Source organism: Saccopteryx leptura, chromosome 12, assembly GCF_036850995.1.
Source record: "Saccopteryx leptura isolate mSacLep1 chromosome 12, mSacLep1_pri_phased_curated, whole genome shotgun sequence".
Classification (NCBI taxonomy): domain Eukaryota; kingdom Metazoa; phylum Chordata; class Mammalia; order Chiroptera; family Emballonuridae; genus Saccopteryx; species Saccopteryx leptura.
In genome coordinates, this window is record NC_089514.1 from 14,464,749 (window position 1) to 14,479,139 (window position 14,391).

Consider the following 14,391-nt stretch of genomic DNA (forward strand, 5'->3'; position numbering starts at 1 on the left):
GATCTTTATTCTCATTTTATATTTCTAATTTCTATTTCATAATCTTTTACATCTCCAAATGAGAAATATAAAGATTTATTTTATTTCAAAAATTATTACTCTACCATTTAATAAGCACATAGCAGTTGTTTACCTTGGGCAATGTGACCACGTACATTAGTTCTTAAACTGTCCCCAGGAAATGTATGTCAGCGTTTCCCATATTCCTCAGAAAACCTTGGAGGCACAGAGGTTAAATTAAGAGGCCTGTCCCCAAAGTAGCGACTAGTCTAAATCCCATCATCTCTGACATATGGTAGCAAACGTGCTGGAAGGGGTTTGTGGCCCAATAACATTCTGTGTGTGGATTTCAAAGCACACCAGGGCCTCACTCTAATTGAACCGTGGGGACTAAGAGCAGGCCATTTACACCAGAATCAGTGCCCTAATGAGGCCTGGCCAAGTACCTCTCAGCACTCTCTCCCCAGAGAATACCAGGCCACTGCCGGGACTCCAACACCACCGGGACACACTGGGTCAGCTTCAACTCCCTTTCATTTCTCTGTCCAAAATCATGGTGGATGCCAATAACTGGAGACCCAGCTGATATGTACACCAGACAAAGGTTTATCTACCTGTAAGCCCTTCATTTGCAAAACAAGTTCAGGAGAGTGTATATGATAAACTACCCACCTCTAAACTCCACTAATGTAAAATTCCAAGTTAAAGCTAAGATATCTAAGAGTCACCTGATATCATTTCCCTTGAGATTAATTTAAACGGGTGAGACACCGGCTTCTCTACAGGCAAAGCTCTCTGGATATAGCATCCAAGGGAGGTTGATTAGGACTCTCCAATCCCCGCATCAATTCTCAATTGTACGACAGGTAGAAGCAGCTTCAGAGTCAGACTACACTGAGATCACTAGTTTGTTAAGTTCCTCTAAAGCTATTTGCTTGTTTCTGCTTTCTACCAAGCCAAGATTTATTCATTGTCAATTTATTAGCACTTCAGAGAAAACGCCAGAACACCACCAAATAAAATTCATGGACCCATCGTTCCTGGCTCAAGGTGGACATTTCTGAGTTCATATCATGCTACATCTGCAGCAGAGGAAAAGCTATGTTTTCATTAACTCCCTGAGGATAATCAAATTTCTTGCCTTTCATAAGGTCAGTATGTAATAAGGAACCACAATTTGTTTAGAGGAAGTTAAAAGGCAACCAAAGAATTTTCACTTCGTTTTCAAAGGCTTTATCATATGTTTGTGTTACAATTTTCTACACAGAATTTTGTATCTGGTGGGAGTTTATGAATAAAACCGAAAACAAAGTCACCCTGGCAATAGCCTTCAACACAATCATCAAAAAAGCAGTTCTGAGTTTTTACTTTGTTTATTTTCTAAATTGGAGAAACTTGAAGTGGGGGAAAGAAAAAGAAGAAAGGGGAAAAATGAAAAGTATCAACTTAGCTACTTACAATGGGAAGATTAAAGGTAGCTAAATTTTACCTCACTTGTACTATGTAGTCACAGATACAACCAGGGCCTGTTGCTATGCTCCCAAGAAAAGTCTAGACTAAATGAGATGGGAAAAGTGACCATATTCTTGATTGGGGCCCTAAAACTCTAACGTATGGGCCGAACCCAGCCTGCCACTTGTCTTCACAAATAAAGTTTTATTGGAAACAACTGCATGCATTCACTTATGCCTTGTTTATGGCTGCTTTCAGCTTAAGAGAGCAGAATAGAGTAGTTCACAGAGAGGAAGACATTTATTACCTGGCCCTTTACAAAGTTTGCTGACCCTGTTCAGGATGATCACAGAGGGCCACACACCACATGACATTTCATTGTTCAAGAGACTAAAACAGAGCATCACTTCCAAATAAAGAATATCGTTTCTAGTTATAGGCTTGTGTTCATTACTCAGAATCTAGTCTATGGCAAAACCATTGCACATATTCAGTTCCTATTTTCTTATTCTACATATAAAACACTGCACATCTCTTCTCCAAATAATTCTACATCCTCTCAAAACAGATTTATTAAGCAATGTATTTATTACTCAGAAATATGCTATCATAGATCATAAAAACCATTAATGAGGTATAAACATTCTTTGTGAATTCCGGATGTATTTGCATCTTCATGAAGACAACATTAAAATAGTAACGAAGGTACAATTAGGAAATCAAAGAAGAAATTGTTCAACTTTAGAGACCATCTTATTACTTTCTTTAAGATACAAGCATTAGTTACAATCATTAAAATTCAATTCTTTGAATTAGGAAAACTTTCCAAATTTCAGTTGTAAAGTATACCAGAGTATCCCATCAAATATATGCTACTAAAAACTACTCTGATTTCTACGGACTGCTGACAGCATACTTACATGAATACATATCTCATAGTCGATATAAGAATGCCAGAAATCCTCCTTCTGAATCCTAGGGTCTCGAACCCAGACACTCACGAATTCCTGTAAGGGCATCATAAAGATGTGTCAGGATTGCAAGGAGGGCTGCAGAGAGACGAGAGAAATTACTCCTAGAACAAAACGGAAGTGAGCTTTAACAGATGTGGCCACGAGCCTGTAAAAAACAAGAAGTTCATGGGCACCATAGGAAGTTCCAAAAAAAAAGAACACTTTTGCCATAAAATGGAATTTTTGAAATAATGCAAAACCAAGCTGGCTGCATTTATTTATTAAAAAAAAAACAAAAAACCAAAAACAAGCTGGCTGCACTTCTGGGAGTTGTACAGATTACTGTGAAGACAGTGAGAAAGTATAACTTAAAACGGATTTTTCATCTTTAATCATGAAAATTAGCTTCACGGTTCTCTCAAATGGTAAAAGCGGTCATCTCTTAATTTCTTCCTGTCCCTAAATTAAACCCATAGGCCCTGCTAGATACATCACTCCCTAGAACACAGGTAAGTAAGAGGTGCAAAGGTCACGTGCACAGCAAGGCGGGGGAGCTGGGAACAGCTTTGTGGGGGCACGCCCCGCCCACGTCACCACCGTCGTTTAAAAATACGATCACGTGCAAAACAAAAATGTATCATGTTTGGTGCAATGAATCTTGTACCAAACAAATTCACTTGGTGATTATAAATCTGCTAATTAAATTGAGTTTTCAGTATTTTAACTTTTGGGTTAGAAAAGGGGCTTCGGGGCTGAAATGTTAGCCATTTCTTGGTGCTTTGCCCTGGCCCACCTGCGGGGAGCCCACACGGAAGGAAGGCCGGGCGCTTTCTGGACGGGAGCAGCTCCCGTCTATGATGCAGGTAACAAAATGCAAATTTCAAGTAGGGAGGATTTGAAACAGTAGAGCAGGGGTCCCTAAACTAGCCCCCCCATGGGGCCCCGAGGCCATTTATCCGCCCCCGCAGCACTTCCGGAAGGGGCACCTCTTTCATTGGTGGTCAGTGAGAGGAGCATAGTTCCCATTGAAATACTGGTCAGTTTGTTGATTTAAATTTACTTGTTCTTTATTTTAAATATTCTATTTGTTCCTGTTTTGTTTTTTTACTTTAAAATAAGATATGTGCAGTGTGCCTAGGGATATGTTCATAGTTTTTCTTATAGTCCGGCCCTCCAACGGTCTGAGGGGCAGTGAACTGGCCCCCTGTGTAAAAAGTTTGGGGACCCCTGCAGTAGAGAAACAGTCCACACTCCCCGAAAGTCACGGCTGCCGCCTATGAGGTTCACAACCCAGGCTTCATTCAGCGCTTGAGACCCTGGCCCCACTGCCTGCCCTCAGGAGGGAAGGATTATGAGGAGATGGTCCAAGTGGTCTTGTTTTTTAAATCTTTTCGTTATGTGTTGTTCGTGTCATTCAGAAGACAGAGGGGCAATAACAATGAGGCGACAGTACAGTGATGCTCTAAATGTTTTGGCTATTATGTCTCAAAAGCACATTCTAAATTGTAAGAGGCACGAGAAAACAATTGGTAAAGCAAAGGATCTGTAAAAGCTGCTCATTGCACACGCGTGACTGGGTCAGGGGTACAGCACACTCTTTCTTCTCAGGGGTGGAAACGGAGACGCGAGCTAGGCAGCCTGCCCTCCTCGGTGTGTCCCCGTTTCACTTCGTCTCCAGCTCTGTGTGGTGTGTGCGTGTGTAACTCATTTTCCTGGCGTACTTTTCACACATCCACAGTTCTCTGAAGGAACGCATCAATCATCAATGACTCAATGAACAGAAGGACAAATAGGTCAGGAAGAGGAGAGAAGACAGAGTCCGGAGTAGACCACATTCATCCTGCCGATGCCCCCCCACACACACACACTAGGGGCTGCACCCCGACTTCCATGGACCCTGGGTACTTCTGCCTCATGGGCCCTTCTCCCCACAAAATAATATTCACAATCATACTTGATGACTTCACTGGCACAAAGATATTATATATTTTTCAAACCTTTTCTTTGAACTAAAGGTTCATTTATTTTTTTGATAAAAAAAAATATTGAAACAGTTTCACGGGCCCCCAAAAGCAGCGTGGGCACTGGGCACTGCCTTATGGCAAGGTCGGCCGAGCGGGCTGCTGACAAGGTCATCGGGCCCCGCTCTGAGCCAGAAGGATCCTAGTCATCAAGTCACACGGGAGCCACGCTCCTTCCCAGGGGACTGGCAGCTCTATTTTTCCACTGGAGAGGCAGAAGTTCTTAAATATACCAAAAGGAAAATGTAATATTGCCAACAGCTCAATGTTCCCTATTAACAAAAGACATGCACCTGTCACTGAAATCGTGGGCTTTTACACAGATGAAACAAAAATGAAAGATAGGAAAACACATTTGTTAATTTGCTACACACTTGTGATTTTTAAAAAATATTTCTGGACTTAAGCTACAAAGTCCGAAGAGTCACATACCCCTGACCACACAACGTGTTATTAATCGATGATGAATGATGAAAAGTCGTTCTGGGGAAAAAGCAGGGTTTCTTCACCCCTATTTGTCTGCTACTGTCCAACTGTTAACATAAACTTTGAGTGACATGTCCCTTTTCATGGAAAGAGCACTGAAATTATGGTCACAAGACTGTCACCACTTCCGAAATTATGAACTTATTTACTGAGCCTCTATTTCCACATCTGGAAAAAGGGAATAATGCCTGTTCAACCTATCTCAGCTGTTTAGCAGGAGAATCAAATTATAAAATACTGGTGAAAACACTGGGAACTTTTTCATTAGGTACTACATGAATATAAAGTATTATTATGCTTTCATATATAAAGTATTATTACATAGGAAGGGAAATGCTTATAACCCCAAAGCACCGAGGTCTTCGTACAAACATTAGCAATAAGCAATTAAGAAAAGATTAACCAACTATATCTTTTTTTTAATTATTTTTATTTATTTATTCATTTTAGAGATGAGAGAGAGAGAGAGAGAGAAGAGGGGGAGGAGCAGGAAACATCAACTCCCATATGTGCTTTGACCAGGCAAGCCCAGGGTTTTGAACCAGCGACCTCAGCATTCCAGGTCGATGCTTGATCCACTGTGCTACCACCAGTCAGGCTATATCTGTTTTTTAAATAAAAATTACTAAGAAACCAACAGTAAACACTCTAACAGTGTAATTTTCAGCAAAAGGCAGAGAGACCTAAAGATTTCATAGTACTTACTCAGAGCAAGCCCTTCATATTTGTAAAAGAAATGGACGGCATTGTGACAAAATGTAAAGGTGGTCCTTTCTTAAAATAAAAAAGAGAGAGAGAGAGAGAGAGAGAGAAAGAAGGGAAGGAAGGAAGGAAGGAAGGAAGGAAGGAAGGAAGGAAGGAAGGAAGGAAAAGAAAGAAAGAAAGAAATAAAGAAAGAAAGAAAGAAAGAAAGAAAGAAAGAAAGAAAGAAAGAAAGAGAAAGAAAGAAAGAAAAAGAGAAAGAAAGAAAGAAAGAAAGAAAGAAAGAAAGAAAGAAAGAAAGAAAGAAAGAAAGAAAGAAAGAAAGAGGGAAGGAAGGAAGGAAGGAAGGAAGGAAGGAAGGAAGGAAGGAAGGAAGGAAGGAAGGAAGGAAGGAAGGAAGGAAGGAAGGAAGGAAGGAAAGAAAGAAAGAAAGAAAGAAAATCTGTTTTCTTCATCTCATTGTATTGGAATTCTCAGACTCTACCATTATTACTACTCATTACGTCTAATCTTTCATCTTTTTGGAGAAGGGTATGTTGAATACAGACTCTAAAACCATACTGGGAGAAAAATGACTTCTACGAAAACAGCGATGCTTATTAAACGCACACTCAAAATTAGCTTTGGTGCTAAAACGCCAAACGTTTTTTCAATCCTGAAAATCTCTAACTTGGTTTGAGTGCTAAATATCACTCTTCTTTTGTGGGTGGCGAACTTTCTCCCTCATTCCCTGAAATGCTGGGGGGGTCCCCGGGAGCCGCCCAGGCTGCTCCTCTTCACACCTGCTGCAATTCCAGGGTGACCTCATCCAAACATGGTCTCAAGCACCCAGCATGAGCTGACGATTCCACCCCCATCCGGGGCCAGGCCTCTTTCTGCGAGTCCAGCCCCTTGCCGAGATGGCTCCACTTGGCGGGCCCACCCTCCCTACATCTCCCTGGTCTCCATCTCATCCCCAGCAACCCCAGCCAGAAACCCAGTGATCCCAGACTTCTCTCTTCAGATCACCTTCCCAATCCACCCTGGCCAAGTCCTCCAGACACACCCTCCTCTGAACGAAGCCACGCCCTATTCCCTCGGCTAACTGTTCTGGTTCAGGGACCACGTGCCCAACATGACTGACTGCAAGGGCTGCTAATTGATCTCCGGGCCTGCATCCAATCTTCCCCCACTCTAATACAAGAACGGCTCCAAAGCACACAGATCTCTGATGATGTCATTTTCATACTGGACATCCTTCAAAACCTGCCCCATAACCTTCAAGATCACGTTCAAACTCGGCGAGCACAATAGAGCCTTTCATGATTTCCACTCTGCTTATCTCCAAAGGCTAAGTAAGCGTAGGTCCCCATACACACCAGGCCGCTTCACACCTGCACGCCTTTGAACAAGCTGTTCTCTCAGCCTGGACAGCTGTCCACACCTCCGCTCTCCGCTCTTTACTTCGTTGTTGTCTTCTTTCTTTCATTTTCTGCTAACTCCAATTCATTTTCAAAAATGCAACTCAGTCTCTGGAAATCCTAAGATTCATTCGGTCTGATTTACAGATATGTCCCTCCTCTGAGCCCCTGATGTCTCTGGGCAGACCTTGGGCGCTGTTTCTACTTGCCTCACTTTGCCACACAGTAATTACCCACAGGTCTCCCCTATTAGCTGCTAAGCTCCTTTAGGGTAGCTTAAGCTATAAGCTATCTTGTATGACGTGAATGCTGGGCACATCTAATGCATCCTATTACTATAACTCAGTGAATAAATAGATACTGGCAGGAATAAATGAATGAATTGTCTGCAAGGGGGAAAAAAAAAAAAACAAGATCAAACTTCAGTTGAAATAAAAACCTCTTCCATTTGGGTTCCTGGACACCATGAATTAGCGATAAGTTATTTAGCAGCTGGTCTAAAGTTTATCTTAATTTAACAAACTCCTTCCTCTAAGGGTGTGTCAATTAACAGCACCCGGCTATGAGAGCAATGTTTAAGATATATGAGAACTGTTTTCAAGCACCCTAAAGCACTCCAGAAACACCTATTTACATAGAAATAATTGAAAATCATTCTGAGAGCTTCAATAACTTGGGTCCCCGGAGATCTGTCCCAGACAACAATTTGTTTGCCTCATTGGAGTTAAAATATGTACTTGAAAGTAATAAAAGTACACTCATTTTAAAATATTCTATAATTCAGATGGGCCTCCCTTCCCCCACCCTGCAATTAGTAGGAATTAGTGAGGTTGCACCACGCTTCCAGCCACGAACAGCACACCCAGGAAGCCGAGGCTCACCTATAATCTCTTAATTAGACACATCCCTCACGAAGCTGCCCACAATCCTTCAAAGGAACGCTGACAGCCTGTCAGCCACAGAGGACAGCTCGGAGCGCCATACCTGGAATCATATGGATTTCCTATGAAAATGGCTTCAGCAAGCAGCAGTTACTCAATTTAATAACCTTATTAAACACTTTAATGACTTCTTGGGCCTAATGACGATATCTCGTATAAAAGAAGAAGCCAGGCAGAGTAGAATTAAAAATTTAAACTAACTGATCCTTACTGTTCTCCACGTGAAAACAGGCTTTTAAAGAGAGACTACTAGACTCTTTGAAATTCTAATCTTTGTGTTCTCTTATAATAATCACTCTTTGATTTTAATATACTATCTCTCCCCACCCCAACTCCAAGTTCCACCTTTATCCATTTATCCACCCACCTTGTCTTTTTTTTTTTCCCTTAGCCCTGATATGAGATGAAATTAATCGGGGGAGGGGGAGGAGAGTAGAGAGGGAATAGATGGTGAAGGAGGGAGGTTTGACTTGGGGTGGTGAACACACAATGCAGTGTACAGATGATGTATTATAGAACCTGAAAGCTGCATGATTTTATTAACCAATGTCACCCCAATAAGTTCAACAAAAAAAATTTTTTTAATAAAAATATAGAAAAATTAACAATAAAAATAACTGTATCGGCCCTGGCCGGTTGGCTCAGCGGTAGAGCATCGGCCTGGCATGCAGGAGTCCCGGGTTCGATTCCCGGCCAGGGCACACAGGAGAAGCGCCCATCTGCTTCTCCACCCCTCCCCCTCTCCTTCCTCTCTGTCTCTCTCTTCCCCTCCCACAGCCAAGGCTCCATTGGAGCGAGGATGGCCCGGGCGCTGAGGATGGCTCTGTGGCCTCTGCCTCAGGCGCTAGAATGGCTCTGGATGCAACAGAGCATCACCCCAGAGGGGCAGAGCATCACCCCCTGGTGGGCATGCCGGGTGGATCCCGGTCGGGCACATGCGGGAGTCTGTCTGACTGCCTCCCCGTTTCCAGCTTCGGAAAAATGAAAAAAAATAAAAATAAAAAAATAAAAAAATAACTATCATATAGGACATGGACACATGCCAAGCACTGTGATAAGTGTTTTACATGTTTTCCTTTTATTTTTACAACAATCCTAAGACATCAGGAGTATTATCTCTTTCTACAGATAAAAGTAAGGCTTCTAAAGCGTAAGCAACTGGCCCAAAGTCAGAGAGCCAATTGGCTGAGCTAGATTTCAGACTCAGGTCTGCCTTGCTCCAAAGCCTAGGCTCTCAAACATGCTCTAGCCAGTGGCTCTGTTAGCAGTAACAAATCTCAGTTACATCAAATTTTACTGTAATGCATTATTTTAAAGGGGAAAACTGTCTTATTACTATTTACTCAAATATCATTTGAAACAACATGCTCTTCTGAAACGCTGTACTATAAGGCTTTGTATTTCATTTTTATATTTCTAGCACCAAGTACAATATTAGCATATAGTTGGTGCTCATGAGATGTTTGAGAATTAATTAGATTACAAAGATGATTCAAAAACAAGAGATGTACGGGTTTTGCTAGAAACTGTAAGATGCTGTTGAAAGAAATCAAAGAAGCATCTAGTTTCTTGTGTATGTCTATATAAGCATCGTGTCGACACTGTGTTCATGTATTAAAAGACTCAACATAATAAAGGGGCAAATTCTCCCCAAACTGATCTATAGGTTTAATGCAAGTTCTGTAAAAATCTCAGTAAGATTTTTTGAAGACATAGGTAAGTTTATTTTATTTTTTTAAGATTTTATTTATTTATTTTAGAGAGGAGAGAGAAAGAAAGAGAGAGAGAAGGGAGGGGGAGAAGCAGGAAGCATCAACCCCCATATGTGCCTTGACCGGGCAAGCCCAGGCTTCAAACCGGCAACCTCAGCATTCCAGGTTGGTGCTCTATCCACTGCGCCACCACAGGTCAGGCTGACATAGGTAAGTTTATGCAAAATTTACATGGAAAGGGAAAGACCCTAGAATAGGCAAAATCGTTTTGAAAAAGAATAAAGTGAGCCGTGGCCGGTTGGCTCAGCCGTAGAGCATCGGCCCAGCGTGTGGAAGCCCTGGGTTTGACTCCCGGCAGGGCACACAGGAGAAGTGCCCATCTGCTTCTCCACCCCTCCCCCTCTCCTTCCTCTCTGTCTCTCTCTTCCCCTCCCGCAGCCAAGGCTCCATTGGAGCAAAGTTGGCCCGGATGCTGAGGATGGCTCCATGGCCTCCGCCTCAGGCGCTACAATGACTCTGGTTGCAACAGAGCAACAGCCCAGATGGGCAGAGCATCGCCCCGTGGTGGGCATGCCAGGTGGATCCGTGTGGGGCGCATGTGGGAGTCTGTCTCTCTGCCTCCCTGCTTGCTTCTCACTTCAGACAAAAAAATTTAAAAAAAAAAAGAATAGCCTGACCAGGCAGTGGTGCAGCAGATAGAGCATCAGACTGGGATGCAGAGGACCCAGGTTCAAGACCCCGAGGTCACCAGCTTGAGTGCGGACTTATCTGCTTTGAGCAAAGCTCACCAGCTTGGACCCAAGGTCGCTGGCTCGAGCAAGGGGTTACTCAGTCTGCTGAAGGCCCATGGTCAAGGCACATACGAGAAAGCAATCAATGAACAACTAAGGTGTCGCAACAAAAAACTAATGATTGATGCTTCTCATCTCTCTCCGTTCCTGTCTGTCTGTCCCTGTCTATCCCTCTCTCTGACTCTCTCTCTGTCTCTGTAAAAAAAAAATAAAAAATAAAAAAAAAGAATAAAGTGGGAAGAATCCCTCTTGATAAGACCTATATAAGTATGTCCAAATGGTTTTTGACAAAGGTGTGGAATAATTCAATGGATGAAGGATATAGCCTTTCCAACAGGTAGTTCCAGATATCCACAAAAGAGGAGCCTCAAACCACACCTTGTACCTCACACAAAAATTAATACAAAATGAATTATAGAGTTAAATGTAAACATAGAACTATAAAACGTTTAGAAAAACTATATAGGAGAAATCTTTGGGACCCAAGACTAGATGAAGAGTTCTTAGATTTGCTACTACAAGAACAACCATGTAAGAAAAAAGTGATACATTGGACCTCATCAAAACTAAAACCTTTGCTATGCAAAGGACCCCATGAAGAAGTTGAAAAGACAACTTACAGACTAGAGAAAAATATTTGCAAATCACACATTCCTCAGAGGACTTGTAACTAAAATACATACAAGAACGCACAATACTGAACATTCAGAAAAAGCAAAGAATTCAATTAGAAAGTAGGCAAACCACATGACGAGACATGTCACCAAGGAGGACAGAAAGATGGCATACAAGCACATGAAAAGATATTTTATATCATTAGCCATAAGGGAAATGCAAATTAATACCACAGGGGTCTATCCCTATGTACCTACCACAGTTTCTGTTGGTATTATCACTATTTTTTATTTTAGACATTTCAATAGTTGGATCATTTAAAATTTCCACTGTAGTATAGCTTTATTCTTAATAGTATAGTAAACACAATTGTGCTAATTGTAAAAATATTTACTTGGATTACAAAAAAGCGAGTAGAGACCAAAGCTAATAAAGCAGAAGCTCTGAGTATTAGTGACTATTAATTTTCATATCCTTGATGAGAATTTTCTATCACAAAAATGAAAACTTGCCTGACCAGGCAGTGGCACAGTGGATAGAGCATCGGACTGGGATGCAGAGGACCCAGGTTCGAGACCCCGAGGTCGCCAGCTTGAGTGCGGGCTCATCTGGTTTGAGGAAAAGCCCACCAGCTTGAACCCAAGGTCGCTGGCTTCAGTAAGGGGTTACTCGGTCTGCTGAAGGCCCGTGGTCAAGGCACATATGAGAAAGCAATCAATGAACAACTAAGGTGTTGCAACGCGCAACGAAAAACTAATGATTGATGCTTCTCATCTCTCTTCGTTCCTGTCTGTCTGTCCCTATCTATCCCTCTCTCTGACTCACTCTCTGTCTCTGTAAAAAATAAATAAATAAATAAATAATTTAAAAAAATAATGAAAACTTGTTTCATTTTGTGCTCACTTTCTCAGGACTGTTTTTACTTTCTTGTTTTTGGTTTTTGCTTGTTTGTTTTAGATTTTATTTATTCATTTTAGAGAGAGTAGAGAGAGAGAGAGAGAAAGAGAGAGAGAAGGAGGAGGAGTAGAAAGCATCAACTCCCATATGTGCCTTGACCAGGCAAGCCCAGGGTTTCAAACCAACGACCTCAGCGTTCCAAGTCGACGCTTTACCCACTGTGCCACCACAGGTCACGCTGTTTGTTTGTTTCTTTCTTATTCCAAAGTAGTATTGTACATGTCTATTTATCTAACCTGTAAATTCATTCATTCATTTATTCATTCATTCAAACATACAATTAAAATGTATTAAATATCAACTCTGAGCCACACAGCTAATGCTTACTGGGTTTAATCAATATCTTATTCACCAGAATTCTTTTCAGAACTTCCACACAACAATCTCAAAACTAAAACTTAGCCACACCATATTCTTTCCAAATAGCAAGCTTGAAAGGCAGAAGGAATGAATCAAGTAACCTTCCTTTATTTCCAATAATACTTACAACAAATAACCTAAAAGGCGTGCTACAAGGGATGTCACTTGCCACTTTGTGGCGTGGAATGTGCTTACTGCCATGCCCTTGCAGGTTTGAACAATGGTTTTTAAGAAAGCTTTTTTTACTTCAGGATAAACAACTGTGGATGAGGCTCAGCTAGACCCGCCCCTCCAGGACTTACAACAGTTCATATGTTGCAAGTTTCTTTACACGAGTCATGTCCAAAGTTAAATAGTTACCTTTTTATATCATATAATACATTAGGAAAAGTGCGATGGAAAATTCATCTTCTGCAATAAGAAATGATTGCCAGCCTGTGTTAAACTGCACCACTAGGGTCCAATCAGCAAAATCATGAATATGAAAACCTCCACAGGACAAAAGATGCAGTTTCTTTAGCAAATAAATTGCAAAAGGGGAAAAAGGCAGAATAAGCAACTTTACACAATATATTAACCAGATGTTATGTGTGGTCCATATTTGAATCGTGATTAGAACAAGTGAATACATAAAAATTGTTTTCTTTTTTCAAAACAATCAGGGAAACTTGAACACTGACTGAATATTTGATGGTATAAAGGCACTAATGTTATTTAAGATGTGATAATGTGATTCGTTTCTAAAAAAGATCAGCTGTTAGACATGCATACTGAAATACTTACAGATGAAATTCCAGAATGTCTAGAATTTGTTTCAAAATAATTCACTGTGTGGTGGCAGGAGGAAATGGGCGGGGGTGGGGAGAAAGCTTGGTCATGAATTAATAATGTGTTAATTATAAATATTAGGTACATAAGCGTTCATAAATTAAAGTAGAGACTTTGTGCATGCTTCAGATTTTGCAAAGAAAAGTTAAAACCAGAGAAAGCACAAGAAAAGGAAGGAGGAAGGGAGGAAGGAGGAAGGGAGGAGGGAGGAGGGAGGGAGGAAGGGAAGAAGGGAGGAGGGAGGGAAGAAGGAAGGGAGGGAGGAAGGGAGGGAGGAAGGGAGGGAGGGAGGAAGAGAGGAAGGGAGGAAGGGAGGAGGGAGGAAGGGAGGAAGGGAGGAGGGGAGGAAGGGAGGAAGGGAGGAAGGGAGGAGGGGAGGAAGGGAGGAAGGGAGGAGGGGAGGAGGGGAGGAAGGGAGGAAGGGAGGAGGGAGGAAGGGAGGAAGGGAGGGAGGAAGGAAGGGAGGAAGGGAGGAAGGGAGGAGGGAGGAAGGGAGGAGGGAGGGAGGGAATCCCCAGCAGACTGCTTTTCAAAAAAAAGAACAAAGTGGCAACTGAAAGTGAAAGTTAGTCAAAAATGAGTCCGCAATACTTGAAAGTGAAACAAGTCAGACACATGGCTCCAAAAATGTTAACCGTAGATTAACGTGGATTGATACCATCCCCATAATAATACTGTATACTTACCAAACTTTTAAAAAATATATTATTTTCATTATTATAAAAATAAAACATGTATGTGGCTAAAGATATATTTCTATTGATACACAATATGTCAAATACAAATGACTACACTATGAAAATTAAGTCCTCTTACTGGACCCCCAGTTTCCTGTCCACCTAGTCAGGAGTTTTATATATATATTTACATTATATATATAATAATATATATAAAATATGTTATTAGCATATATGTAATTTATAGATAATTTTAACACAAATGGGAGCATGCTATAAATACTGTTTTGTACCTTGCTTTATTCACTACACAGTCTTTTAGAAATCTTTATATTTTGAGCATATATAAGTCAGTGCTATTTGTTTTAAGACAGTTTATTTTAGAACTGTTTTAGACCTACAGAAAAATCTTGAAGCGAGTTCAGAATTCCCATACAGCCCACAGCCAGTTTTTCCCCGTTACTCCATGACATCTGATAGGCAGAAGGGAAGGAGG

At 41.4% G+C, this 14,391-nt stretch overlaps 1 protein-coding gene across 4 annotated transcripts in view; it reads right to left on the bottom strand.

Moving 5' to 3' along the window:
- Nucleotides 1–14,391, bottom strand: part of SNX10 (sorting nexin 10) — an 82,345-nt gene that overhangs the window by 12,334 nt on the left and 55,620 nt on the right. For 2 of the 4 annotated variants that reach the window (XM_066354119.1, XM_066354118.1), the window contains one exon: nt 2,373–2,459. In XM_066354119.1, the coding sequence (XP_066210216.1) occupies nt 2,373–2,459 (87 nt within the window). Of the gene's footprint in view, nt 1–2,372; nt 2,460–7,895; nt 7,921–7,998; nt 8,022–14,391 lie in introns of those variants that run through there. The other 2 variants (XM_066354121.1, XM_066354120.1) reach the window with 2 other exon arrangements.